This window comes from Populus trichocarpa, chromosome 15, assembly GCF_000002775.5.
Source record: "Populus trichocarpa isolate Nisqually-1 chromosome 15, P.trichocarpa_v4.1, whole genome shotgun sequence".
Classification (NCBI taxonomy): Eukaryota; Viridiplantae; Streptophyta; class Magnoliopsida; order Malpighiales; family Salicaceae; genus Populus; species Populus trichocarpa.
Genome location: NC_037299.2, coordinates 14,202,152 through 14,214,994, shown reverse-complemented (window position 1 = coordinate 14,214,994; position 12,843 = coordinate 14,202,152). Strand labels below are relative to the sequence as shown.

General features: G+C 33.4%; 2 protein-coding genes across 3 annotated transcripts; one reads left to right on the top strand and one right to left on the bottom strand.

Annotated features, from left to right (window-relative positions):
* Positions 1-1,428: 1,428 nt before the first annotated feature.
* LOC7476772 (uncharacterized) lies at positions 1,429-2,295 on the bottom strand. Its single transcript, XM_002321818.4, has 2 exons — positions 1,870-2,295; positions 1,429-1,705 (listed from the first exon to the last, which is right to left on the bottom strand). The coding sequence occupies exons 1-2, from the start codon at positions 2,280-2,282 to the stop codon at positions 1,597-1,599; spliced, it is 522 nt and encodes a 173-aa protein (XP_002321854.2). The 5' UTR covers positions 2,283-2,295; the 3' UTR covers positions 1,429-1,596.
* Positions 2,296-4,522: 2,227 nt separating this feature from the next.
* On the top strand, positions 4,523-12,260 carry LOC7476771 (K(+) efflux antiporter 5). 2 transcript variants are annotated; one of them, XM_024585967.2, is made up of 20 exons: positions 4,523-4,835; positions 6,036-6,079; positions 6,547-6,614; positions 6,758-6,842; positions 6,957-7,018; positions 7,225-7,300; positions 7,444-7,518; positions 7,912-7,983; positions 8,101-8,184; positions 8,278-8,346; positions 8,439-8,516; positions 8,632-8,720; positions 8,913-9,009; positions 9,129-9,182; positions 10,149-10,244; positions 10,544-10,732; positions 10,842-10,919; positions 11,155-11,199; positions 11,294-11,408; positions 11,961-12,260. In XM_024585967.2, the coding sequence occupies exons 1-20, from the start codon at positions 4,616-4,618 to the stop codon at positions 11,978-11,980; spliced, it is 1,716 nt and encodes a 571-aa protein (XP_024441735.1). In that variant the 5' UTR covers positions 4,523-4,615; the 3' UTR covers positions 11,981-12,260. The 2 variants fall into 2 exon arrangements, with proteins under 2 accessions (XP_024441735.1, XP_024441734.1); XM_024585966.2 differs by having other exon boundaries at positions 11,294-11,422.
* Positions 12,261-12,843: the final 583 nt, after the last annotated feature.

Below are 12,843 nucleotides of genomic sequence, written 5' to 3'. Positions count from 1 at the left end.
AACATTGACACAACTAAATTTGATGGATTAACCTACTCGATTGAATTGACCAAATTCGATCGAGTCATCGTCATGGAATTTTAAAAATTAACAAAATGATGTCATTTTAAAAAAAAAATATTAAAACGAGATGACACGCTGACATGTAAATTAACCCAACAACCCAATGATTCAAACCCTTTTCTAAGTTAGATCCCAAGTCGCATCTGACAAATTTGGACCTTTTAAAAAAGCAACCATGTAGCCCAATAATTTTCCTAATACCCCCCCCCCCCCCCCCCACCCACCCACCCACCCCCCATAAAAAAACCCTCTCGTCATAGCAGTTGAAGCATGCATACATATCCTCTTGAACACATTTACATCTAGTTCACATTCAATTTCAACATGTATGTCTTAGTTTGAATTTTTAAGCTCTTGTGCATAAACTTCAAACCTTGCAAACTCATGTTCCATGTTTTCATAGAGTAGATTGGTTATCTTATTGTTTATGAATCGAGTTCCAGTGATATGATCTTTAGACTTCTTGTGTTTCAAACCATCAGATTCCTGCAGAGTTCCCTTCTCTGCTTTCCTTGAAAATACATCAAAGATTGAGCCTTTCGATAAAGAAATAGTAGCTTTCATTCCCATATGCCAAAATAAAATACATCTCATATGCCAAAATCGTCTCACACTGGCTGTTTCTAGCCACATTGGAGAGGGATGGATCAAATCAAATTAAAAAAGCAATGGAACTTGAATATTTCAACAACAGCATAGTTCAATGGCTGAATAATGAGTTATTAGGAAAAGCACATTAAGCTAAAGAACGAATTGAAAGGATAAGGTTTCGATATGGATTTTAATTATCAGTGATCAAATCAAGTTGTATCAGATTAGTAGCAATTTGATGATGTACACATAATGCATAAACATGTCCTCCCCAGCTAGCTAGTGTAGACAAGTGAAATCTGTTCACACCAAGATGAACAGGAGGTCTACTTTTGACGAGCTGAATTATGAAAGAATCAAAATAAGAATTTGAACGTAAGCAGGTTTAGAGGTAGCTTCCTTCAGTGAAGCAAAGATCCAAAAAGAGCCTATCTAGTAACTATAAGAAGCAAGCCGAAGCCACTGCTTCGTGGATGCAGTTGTTTGAGGTAGAGGAATATAGAAATGTTTTGCATTTGAAAAAGGTGATAAAACCTGATTACCGATTAATAGGAAGCCAAACTATCGAAAAGAAACGGAAATGAAACTATAAGATGGGTTTCATCTTCAAATTTTCACATAAATTTAGTGCTTGCATGAGTATTGAAGGTTCATTGTGCTGAGGTGCTAGGGATATTTACCATAAATATGAGGCATTTAACATAGGTCACAAGCAAGGTATGCCACAAGCAACAAACAGGCCCGAGAAAGGCATGCCACAAGCTCACAAGGTCATTTAACATAGGAAAAATTGATATCACCTTAATTTTTATGCAACAGGAACTAGAGAGCCCACCCCAATCCAAGGGAATTGGGGAGTATTATCTCATAGAAGAACAAGCAAATCTAAGGTTTCAAATTCAACATGACAAACACAAATCAAAATCAAGGGAAATTAAGAAGTTACTCTTTCTGCTTTTTCAAGAGCAAAGGTCCAACATTGTCTCCAGTAGCTTTGTTGTGCTTTACATGGCTTCCATCACACAGTGGGAAAGTTCCTGACCTCCAGCATCTAAGATTAGCCAAAGCAAGTTATCATCAAGAATTTGGAAAAGCAAAAAAAAAGAAAATCTAAATAAAATCAACTATCAAGGGGTTTCATGACATGGAGAATTTAGCAGATGGGCAATATTCATAGGACAAAAGAAAAACAAGGAAGAGACAACAGGGACAAACCTGCAGTAAGCAGTGAGTGGCTTGGAGAGTTCAGCAACCACAACAGAGTCCACCACCTTCTCTTCATTCTTTCTAATTTCAGGGTTGATAGATTGAGCTTCTGCTCTCACCACCACCAAACTTCTTGGCCTCACCGCTGCAATATTTGGCTTGACCCCTCCGGTTCTTGATTTGCTGTAACGAAAACTAGCACTTGCAGTACTAGTACTTGCTACTGTCATCGACATGATTAATAAACGTGTAGCCTTTCTCTCCCACAAAGTTTCTTGAGAATTCTCTGGTTCCAATTCTTGGTTCGTCAAGGAAGGTGGGCTGGCGGTGAAATTTATGCGTGGAGTTATGAAAGTGGTGGTGATCTGGTGGAGAACACACGCTCCAGTGAAATGGGTGGACGTCATGTGGTTAACGCGCATGACAGGTCGTTTTATGGTATGGACATGTTTTTTCCATCATTAGACAACCAACCAGCCAACTAATTTTAGAGCAAAGTTGATTTTGGCCCGGGAGCTTCCGAGCAGTTTGGAATTATTATTTTTTTAATAAGTATTGATATTAAAAATAAACTTTTAAAAATAAAAATATTATTTATATATATTATTAAATAAAAAATACTTTAAAAATTAATTATAATTATAATATCAAACAGATTCTTTATCTAAATACCTCGTGATCTAGGATCCAAATCAGATGAAATTTTGAAATAAATTATTTAATAAATGTTTGTTTTTTGTGTTATATACTGTTTTTTAAATTATTATTTATCTAAAAAATATTAATTTTTTAAATAATTTTGATATGTTGGTGAAAAACATAATTTTAATATATTTTTAATTATTTTTTTTTTAAAAAAAAATTCCGTAATTAGTTACAATGTTTTTGTCTTTAGAGATAAAAAAAAAGAGAGTTGGTTTGAATGTTGCTATCTATCTTGATTCCTTCACCTTTGATCCAATCTTGGTTTGTATCAAATTCATATTTCTAGAAAGTCCATCTCTTACCGCTACCCCCACGTGATTTAAAACTCTCAAGCTAACCAAAAAAACTCATTAATTTAATTTCTCACTAACCAACCAAATCAATCCACGCCACCATCATTTCACTAACTTAAACCCAAGGTAGATTCCAAAGTAATTCCTCAACTATGCACTCATTTTCAATATAGTCCCCGAATAAAATGAAGCCCCCCACTTATTAAAATTCCTCATCGTGAGAAGTAAGATTCTCCGCTTATCAAGGGTGCGTTTGTTTTCTGGAAAGTGGTTTCTAGAAAATTATTTTTCAAACTTTTCTGTATTTATTTGCTATTAGAAAAGTTGGTCAACGGAAAACATTTTACAATCAAAGAAAAATTTGGCTTGGTTTCTAGGAAAATATTTTCCTTTTATTTTGGGCAGAAACACTTTCCATAAGTTATGAAAAATTTAGAAATGTTATATTATTTGCTGATTATATCAAATTTGATCCTCAAACTTTTGATTGCTATATATATTTTGTTTTGAATTTTTTTCTTTCAATTTCATCCCTTATAATTTAATATTTATATTAACTTTGATCATCATTTTTATAATTGTTATTTGCTTTTTCCTTGTCATTTTTTAATTGAAATTTTTTATCTATCAAATTTGATCCTCATTCTTTTTATTGTTACTTATTTTATTTGAAATAATTTATGAGATTGTAATTATTATTATTTTAATTTCTTCATCTTTCAATTTTTTTATTTTTTAGATCTGATCTCTATTATTTTGATTATTATTTATTTTATTTGAGATAATTTATGAAATTATATATTTTTTTCAATTTTATTCTCATTCAATTTTTTAATTTGTAAGATTTGTTCCTCATTATTTTAATAAACTTGAAAAAAATAAAACATTAATAAGTTATTTTTCATGGCATAACCAAATACCGGAAAGTGTTTTCCAACTTATTTTCTATTACACTACCAAACATCGGAAAATAATTCACTTTTCTGAAATTCACTTTAAAAAAAAAAACTACTTTCCAACAAAAAAATAAAGCCTAAAATTAATTGACTAGATGAAGAAAGTGCATCAAGATCACATTTGGTTAGTGCTTTAAGATAGGTCGAATTTGGTTGAAAAAATATATACAATGACATAAAATAAATTTGTTTTTGTAAAAATCTTTGAGTAAAATTGGAACACATGAATATATGTCATCTCAATCTAAATGAATGCTATTTTAATTTTGATATGTAAAAATTAACTTTAAGTTACTCTAATAGTAAAAAGAAAAATCCTCAAGTGGATTTCCTATCTAGATTATAATAATTTTTTAATAAAAAAATCAAACCCTCTCAAAATGATATTATTTTACCACATGATATTCAGATAAAAACATCAATAAAAACTTCATGAAAAAGCCTAGAAAAAATTAGGAATTGGGTTATAAATAGTTTAAGTTTAGACACCGATTTAATACTTTGAGAATATTCAGGGACTCGTTTTACTGCATAATATTCAAATAGAAACATCAACAAATACTTGATGAAAAACACTAGAAAAAATTAGGGATTTGGTTATCAATAGTTTAAGTTTAGACACCCATTTAATACTTGGTAAATAATTAGGGACTAGTTTTGATATTTCAACAACGGTTAAAGAGATCTACAACACCTAAAGCAGAAGGACACACAGGGTCTCTCATTAAACTTTAAAGCATTTGTTCCTTCAAATACAAAATTCCCTCTCCCCCTCTCTCTCTGCATTTCGATCTTATAACCATGAAAAGAGGAGGTTTTGCGTATGGATTTGGATTCAGCAGGTGTTTTTGTTTGCTCTTGATTTTGATATGTGTAAATGGGAGATCTGATAAGGAAGTAAGAGAGAGGTTTTATGGGAATTTGGTGAATTCATCAGCACCAGATAATGGAGAAGGAAGTATTGCTAAAATGTTTGATCGTGTTCTTGAAAAAGAGTTCTCTGAAAATGATCAGCCTGAAGGTAAAGAACCCTTTTTTTTTCTTGCTTTAATTCTACTTTTTTGTGTGTTTAATTAAGGTTTTTGGCTTGTTCTTGGTGATTAATGTGAATGAAAGACTAGAAATGGTAGAGTGAAGCAGATTCTTAGAAATATAGAATGTTTATGGAAAAGAGATTTGTTTTAAAGTGTTTTAATGTGTTTATGGAAATGGGAATAGAAATTGTGGGATTTTGTAATATATTAGATTAATTTGTAAGTTGCAGCAAGTCTTTTCTCTGAACAGAGAATTGGGTTATAATCACATGATTCTGTTGATTAAGAGAGGGCGGGGTTTGATCTTGAGACTGAATTGAGCACGTTCGAGTTAATTTGAAAAAGGCTTTGATGTTTTAGTTTCTGAAAAGTGTTTTTTTTTTCCAATGAAAAGATCCCTTTTTGTACTTGTAATTAGTGAAAGGATGCTGGGGGAATATGAATCTGGGTTAAGTTTGTATGACGAGCGAAGGGACTTGATTGGTTACCTTCATATTGATAAGGAAACATAGCAGGAGGAAGGTGTCTTTAGGCAAGTCTGAAACTTGAGTAATTTAACTGAATCAAGTAGGTACTGATGAACACGGAAATGATGCTTTTTTTAAGAAGGTAACGTGAAGCTTATAAATAGTTTTGAAAGCTTTAATGTGACAGGAAGTTAGTTGTCAGTTAATAATGATTTAAACTCAAATCTTCAGTAAGCTTATAGCTGAATAAGAACTACTTCACATGTTGCAGAAAACATTTATTGTCAGTTCAAGGAATTAACCTAAGTCCATACAAAGCTAAGTTTGCAATGGCAGAAACATATATCAAATTGAACAGTATATCCTTTGGCAACTGCATTGAGATGATATTGACCTCAATAGTTTTGGCTTCTTTCCTTTAAATTTGAAGAGAATAAAGTTTCTAGGCCGCATATAATTTGCTATGCTATGACACTTGCTAGGCTGGAGAGTTTAATAAATCTAGCCAGTCCTGCACTTGGAAGTTGACAACTCGTGTGATCTTTATGTCTGTTATTTTGACTCCAGTCTAATGATTATTGACATGTCCTGTGGATCATAGGAGTTTCTGTTATTGAATTGGGATGATAATTACCTACTGCATTTTATCTATTGGAAGTTTTTTGGTTTCAATGATTTTTGGATGATATTTAAGTTTGGTTCATATTTTTACTTTACCAGGTTCTGATAGAAACAGCTTCAACAACAGTGTAGCTGACCAACAAGTAGGTTTATTTTTCTTTTAATTGTCTAAATTTAGTGATTGTGGCTTGAGCTTTAGTTTTGCTTTGCTGCACAAGTGCCCCTGTGAAGCAACTTTGGAAACTTTGACCTTCCTGGAGTTTGCTACTGAACATAAGAGATAAATAGGAAGAAGAAGAAAATAATCTTGCCAGGGATCTAGCTTATGCAAGATCCAGACTGTTAATCTACAGTGTGGCTGCAACCCTCATCATCTATATTAATGAGAAAATTTAACTTTTTTCAACATGTCATATTTTTTCTGCACCCCAAAAACATGGTAGGACCAATATCTTCTCCTTTGGCCTTTTCATACGCCAATACTATTTAACATAAATACTGTCTAGGTATCATTATCTCCAGCTTTTTACCTAATTAAGTCATTTGTCTGTTACTACTAGTTGTTTCTTAGTGTTAATGTTAAAGAGGACTTCTGATTATGTTTTCGCAGGCTGTATTGGAGACTGTAGCAAAAATAACTCACGACAAGGGCAAAAAAAATGATACACAAGTGGCCAAGTATGGGAGTTGTAAAATATTTTTGGGTGCAAATTATTGCATTTTTTACCATATGTTTTGAGATATAGTTTCGTTTCCCTTTCTTTCTGTACAAAAGTGAGATTCTGATGTCATATATATCTTTCTTTCCTCTTTGTTTTCAGTGGAACTAGACCTTTTCAACTTCAAGATGTATTTTCTCTAGAAAATGAGGAATCCGAGGATACAGAAACCCTGATTGACAAAAAGGTGCACTGAAATTCAATGATTAGTTCTCTTCGTGAAATTTTTAGACAGATTCTTTGATCCAACTTTTGGTTTCTGTGGTCATCCCCTCTAACTTGCTTATCTTGCTAATTGTAGGATAATGTATTTGTCATGTCAAACAAGAAATCCAAGTACCCAATACTTCAAGTAGATGTGAGGTGAATGACTCATTTTCTCTCTCTATTTTTTTGGCTGTTTAGGAGAGCAAATATTACTCTTGAGAACTCGCTGCGTGATAAGCTGTTGATTTCTTATCTGCACAGTTCTTGTATCTATATTTTGACTTGATTTAACTGTTATCATTTAAGGTTCCAAGTTTTGAATGTACTGTTAATGCAGTGTTATTTATTTCACATACCTGCAGACTAATTTCAGATCTAGTTGTTGCTATAGTTTCTGCTGCCATCGGAGGAATCATCTCTTCTTGTTTGGGTCAACCGGTTAGTATCTGTATATTGTGGTTTCATTTGTCTTCAATTGCCACAATCTTTTGTCTCTAATGTTCAGCTATATCATGTGATTTATGCAATGGAGTAATATTTAAGGTAATTTTTTTTCTTTTGACATGTAATACATATGGTAGGTTATCGTTGGCTATCTTCTAGCAGGTTCCATCATCGGACCAGGTGGTCTAAATTTCATCAGTGAGATGGTACAGGTATGTGATTCTTAATTTTTCCCAAATGTGTACCTTTTCTTTTTGCTTTTGCTTCACTTATTATAACCTCATTGATGGCATTGTATGGGAAATGCAAGTTTTATGAGTTATCAAAAGTTTTGCGACCTTTTAATGTCCTTTTCATGTTAGATTATTTATACAAAATTCCAGATGGCAATATAACTGGTGGGACAAAAATGGTTGTCAGTTGGGTTGTTTCAACTTTGACTTTGACTTTGTTGGTGCATATAGTTTAGCAACTAATAATTGTATCCATCCATATGCTCCAACCCTTGTTAGGTGCTTATTATCTGAGAAATCCACATGTAAAGCATTTATATGCTGTAATGTTGATAAAAACAGTGGTGACATGTTCTCTTGGCTTCATCACAGGTTGAAACTGTTGCACAGTTTGGTGTTGTGTTTCTTCTTTTTGCTTTAGGGCTGGAGTTTTCTTTGACTAAGGTAAACTGTATTTGATCTAGGGAAGCTATTGTCTTAAAATTTCCTTAATTTATTATAAAAAAAAAGAGCTTGTTTTTCTTGATTTAGCGAAGCTGTTCTGACTTATCATCAATGCAGCTAAAAGTGGTGGGCCCTGTCGCTATTCTTGGAGGGATGCTTCAAATTGTAATATTTATTTGCTTGTGTGGCATAATTTCTGTGGTACGATGCTTAAATCTTGTAACTCAGTTATGCTAGAAATCTGTATGATTGGTCAGATTGGATGCTAAGCTTGCACCACTGTTAACTTTGCAGTTGTGTGGAGCAAAGTTATCTGAGGGTGTATTTGTGGGTTCCTTCCTGTCAATGTCATCAACAGCAGTGGTCTAGACTTGTTTCTGACACTATTCTCTCTCCTTTCTGTTTGATTCCTCCTTGTTGTTTGCAAATATGATTCATGCAATTTTTTTTATCAGGTGGTGAAATTTTTGATGGAACGTAACAGTAGTAGTTCTCTTCATGGTCAAGTGACGATTGGGACACTGATTTTTCAGGTTGTATTTATTTTCTTACTTGGTTTATATTTAAGCATGTCGTTGATGATACATTGAATTTTGAAAAAGGTTCGCTGATGCACAACCACTTGTCTGATCTTGTGAATTGTTTCAGGATTGTGCTGTTGGTTTATTATTTGCATTGCTTCCAGTTTTGGGTGGCAACAGTGGTGCTATACAAGGAATGATTTCAATGGGGAAGTTGTAAGTTTGTTTGTCACCTAATATTTTTTTTGTATAAATGATTCCTGTCTTTCTTTTTTTTTCCAATAATGGAAGTTATTTACTGTTATTGATTGATTGCCAACCAACACCCCCCCCCCCCATATGTTTTGGCTAATGACCCCATGTAAATGATCCTTATTGAATCTAACCTCTATTGCTCACTAACTTCAGGTTGTTGGTCTTGTCCTTATACCTCATGGCTGCATCTTTCTTGTCCTGGTCATTTGTTCCTCGCTTTCTTAAGTTAATGATACAGCTATCATCTCAAGTGAGTTTTTGATAGCCTTTAGTGTGGGCCACATTTCTTATTTATCTTTGCTCAAGTACCTTCCGGTTGAGTAGGGCCTCTTTCTAAGCATACTCTTTGTGTTCCATCTTGTGACTCAGACAAGTGAACTCTACCAGCTTGCTGCTGTGGCTTTCTGCTTGTTGTCTGCTTGGGTAGGTGAAAATTTTATGTACCTTCCTTGCCTAGGAAAAATAGTTTTTTTACATGTCGCTGCAATAAATTTTATCCTTTCCATGACATGGTAGGTATCAACTTTGTTTAACATATTTTTTGTCATTGATGGAGTGATATGGATTACAATGTCATATGAGATATTTGCAAACAAGAACATCTCAACTGGCAATAGCATATGTACATTGCATGTTTTTGCTTTCTTAATCACGAGCTATTTAATCTATATGGTGATTTGCTTCATTTGAAATTATTTGATTTGTCTAAGTTTGATGGTTGGTTGAAGCTCTGACTTTAAGGTTGTAGGGCTGTTGTCCATCCATCAGTTACATGCTCAAAAGATCAATTCGATTTCTTAGCAGTTTTTTACATTTTTATTTTTTCTTTAAGGGTTTGATAACCATCATGGCCATTATTCTGACAGAGGAAAATGCTTGCTTTATGTAGCTTTTTGCATCTGAAAAATAATAATTTGTATTTGAATCCAAAATTCCACTAATACAAACAAGCAGAGTGGAACTGCAATATATTTTTAAGGCAGAGGATGTAAGAAAACCTAACATTGAAATTTGACAAATTTATAGACATCGTCTAAGTTCTGCTTGAACGATGATGATCGATATATGGTATAAAGCTCCCAATATGTGGTTAGTCATATAAATAGTAGAATGGTTCCTTGACTATGCTACATGTGTTTATACTTAGGCCAGAAATCATCAAATATATGAAAGAAATTCATTTAGTCAAACTGTGAGTTTTCATCTTTAGTTAACTGCAGAAGTTATGATGTTGAGATACAGTATGTCATGATTCAGGGCAGAACGGAAATTTTTTTGTCATCATGTTCTCATTACTCTTGGATTTCCTTCAACTATCAGTGCATTGCTTCTTGGTGATGTTTTTGTCATCTTGTTCTCATTATTCTTAGATTTTCTTTACCATTTCAGTGCAGTGACAAGCTGGGCCTTAGTCTTGAGTTGGGTTCTTTCATGGCTGGAGTCATGATATCTACCACTGACTTTGCACAGCATACTTTAGAACAGGTATTCTTCTGTGCAATGGATTGTGTGCCAAGTACTGCCACAAATGGTAGTATGGATTCAGTATAAAAGTTATGTTCTCGGAAATAATGCACTAATTTAAATTTGTAAATTGACTCTGGATCTCTGTAACTTGTTTTAGTGGCTCCATCACTCTATTAATTACGAGATTAACAGCTGTAGTCGATGGACATCACAATGTTACTCTTTTTTGCATGGGAATTATTCTCCGTGTGGTTATGTTATGTTAAAAAAATAATAATGAGATTGATATGTTTTGAAATTGACTGTCTACTTTGTAGGTGGAACCAATCAGGAACCTGTTTGCAGCTCTCTTTCTTTCTAGCATTGGAATGCTCATAAATGTACATTTTCTATGGAACCATGTGGATATATTGCTAGCATCTGTGATTCTGGTTATAGTTGTCAAGACAACCATTGCTGCTGCAGTTACTAAAGCCTTTGGATATAGCATTAGGACATCATTCCTCGTGAGTTGGCTTGCTATGTTTGTTGACAAAAAAAAAAGACAATTGTACTTGAAACTCCTTTCTCTTTCCTTTTTTTTTCCTGAACAAAAATTGATGTACTATGATGTAGGTTGGAGTATTACTTGCTCAAATTGGAGAATTTGCTTTTGTTCTCCTAAGTCGTGCCTCAAATCTTCATCTTGTTGAGGTGAACTCTCTCTCTGTTTGTGTGTGTGTGTGTGATAGTTAGGGTGCCATTAACGAAACAGACGCGTATAATTTTTTATCACAAGGAAATCTCGTTTATGTGGAACTAGGGTTTAGGGTTGCACGCACATATAGGTGGTTTTAGGTTTGATGTCATGATTAGATATCTGTGTAACTATATGAACATTTGCCCATCCTTCATTAGTTTTTAAACCATTTTGGTGGTTTTGATGCAGGGAAAGATGTATCTTCTTCTTCTTGGAACAACAGCTCTCAGTCTGGTTCGTTTCTTCGATACTTGCAAATGTAACATGGCTTTTTAACAATGTTTTGGTTCTCTTGCATTAAACCCTTACTTGATTGATGCTCATTCAGGTGACTACTCCTCTCCTGTTCAAATTGATTCCTAACGTCATGAATTTGGGTGTCCTTTTGCAATGGTTTCCATCCGAGAGTAGCACTCCAAATAAATGGTTTCCATCGGAGAATGGTACTCCAAATGAGGTTCTCCCTCCCTCCTTGTTTGTGTTTGTGTGTGCACGTGATTTATTTTGTGGGAACGAATGCATACTGAGAATTTTTCTGGTACACATTGAAGCATATTGCATCCCATGTAAAATTTTCTTAAGACTTGACATGCTGTCACATCCCAGAACTCAATATCATATATATCTTTTTGATTGATAGTATATCTAGGAAAGAGTTCCATATCTGTTCTTCTGCAGGCACAACCATGGTCTTACAGCTCTTTGTGAGTGCGTATACTGATTTCTTTGTTAGTGAATTTCCTTAAAGAAAATATTATGTTAGAAACTAGGGTTTTTTTTCATAATTCTGGCAATGCATCCACCATGAATCCGGGAATTCATATCCTTTTATGCTGCTACTGCAAAGTCATTTGGCAGTGGTATGTGCCAATCATTTTCAAAACTTCATTGCAAAACAGCTTTTGAAAGTTGAATATCTGCTCCTCATACCTCACGCGTCTTTTCTTCTTTTAAATATCTCCAAGGCAATTAACTTATCATTTATGTTTTTACAGGAAAGAGTTTCCATGATTGAAGTGCGTAACAGATAGTTACGACCTTCACATTTTGTAGTCTCATTACTTCAAAGGAAGTATAGCTGATCATCTTGGGAAGACAAGGAATTCATCTCATTACTGATTCCACAGTTCAGGTTGCAAATAATCAGCCAGACAGACAATCCAGAACTCTCATGTACATACATATTAGGCCCCACATTCTTTGACTGTTGTATATACAATTTTGTGTTTTCGTCCCATCAGTCATTGATGTCGATCCACTTAAACACGTATATACAGCAGCAATAATTTTTTTGACAGTTTTTTGATACTTTCAAAAGTATTTTTGAAAAAAAAATATTTAGTGTCCGTTTGGAAATCGGTGCAAATCGCATTCTTAAAAAATTTTAATTTTTTTTGTTTTGCAAAGAATTAAATTTATTTTGTATGTTTTGGATTGTTTTAACGTGCTATTTCAAAAATAATTTTTAAAAAATAAAAAAATATTATTTTAATATATTTTAGTATGAAAAGTTATTTGAAAAGTAACAATAACCATACTCTCAAACAACTAACCTGACCTTAATGAACAAAAATTCAAATCCTGCTTTTAACCTAAAAAAAGAAAGTAAAAAACTATGGGTTTTTGCTTTATTCCCTCCATATCCATCTGGGACAAGGTCAAATTGAAATCAAACATTGTATAAACCCAATCCAATTTGAGTCCTCACCAACTTTCAAAATAACGAAAGACTATAACTATATTATGTATAATAAATAAAGTCATAATCTAATATCATAACCGTATAATATAAAAATAGTATTGTTATACTTACAAAACAATAATATTATTATTAATCTTACTTTTATTAGTTATTTGAGTTGAAAGCAAATCCTAGTA

Excerpts from the sequence above, each read along its gene's own strand:
- LOC7476772 (XM_002321818.4), bottom strand. The coding sequence starts at position 2,282 with ATGCGCGTTAACCACATGACGTCCACCCATTTCACTGGAGCGTGTGTT. Across the intron at positions 1,706-1,869 it reads CCACTCACTGCTTACTGCAG|ATGCTGGAGGTCAGGAACTT; the intron begins GTTTGTCCCTGT and ends GGCTAATCTTAG.
- LOC7476771 (XM_024585966.2), top strand. The coding sequence starts at position 4,616 with ATGAAAAGAGGAGGTTTTGCGTATGGATTTGGATTCAGCAGGTGTTTT. Across the intron at positions 8,347-8,438 it reads CAATGTCATCAACAGCAGTG|GTGGTGAAATTTTTGATGGA; the intron begins GTCTAGACTTGT and ends TTTTTTTATCAG. Across the intron at positions 10,733-10,841 it reads GCATTAGGACATCATTCCTC|GTTGGAGTATTACTTGCTCA; the intron begins GTGAGTTGGCTT and ends ACTATGATGTAG.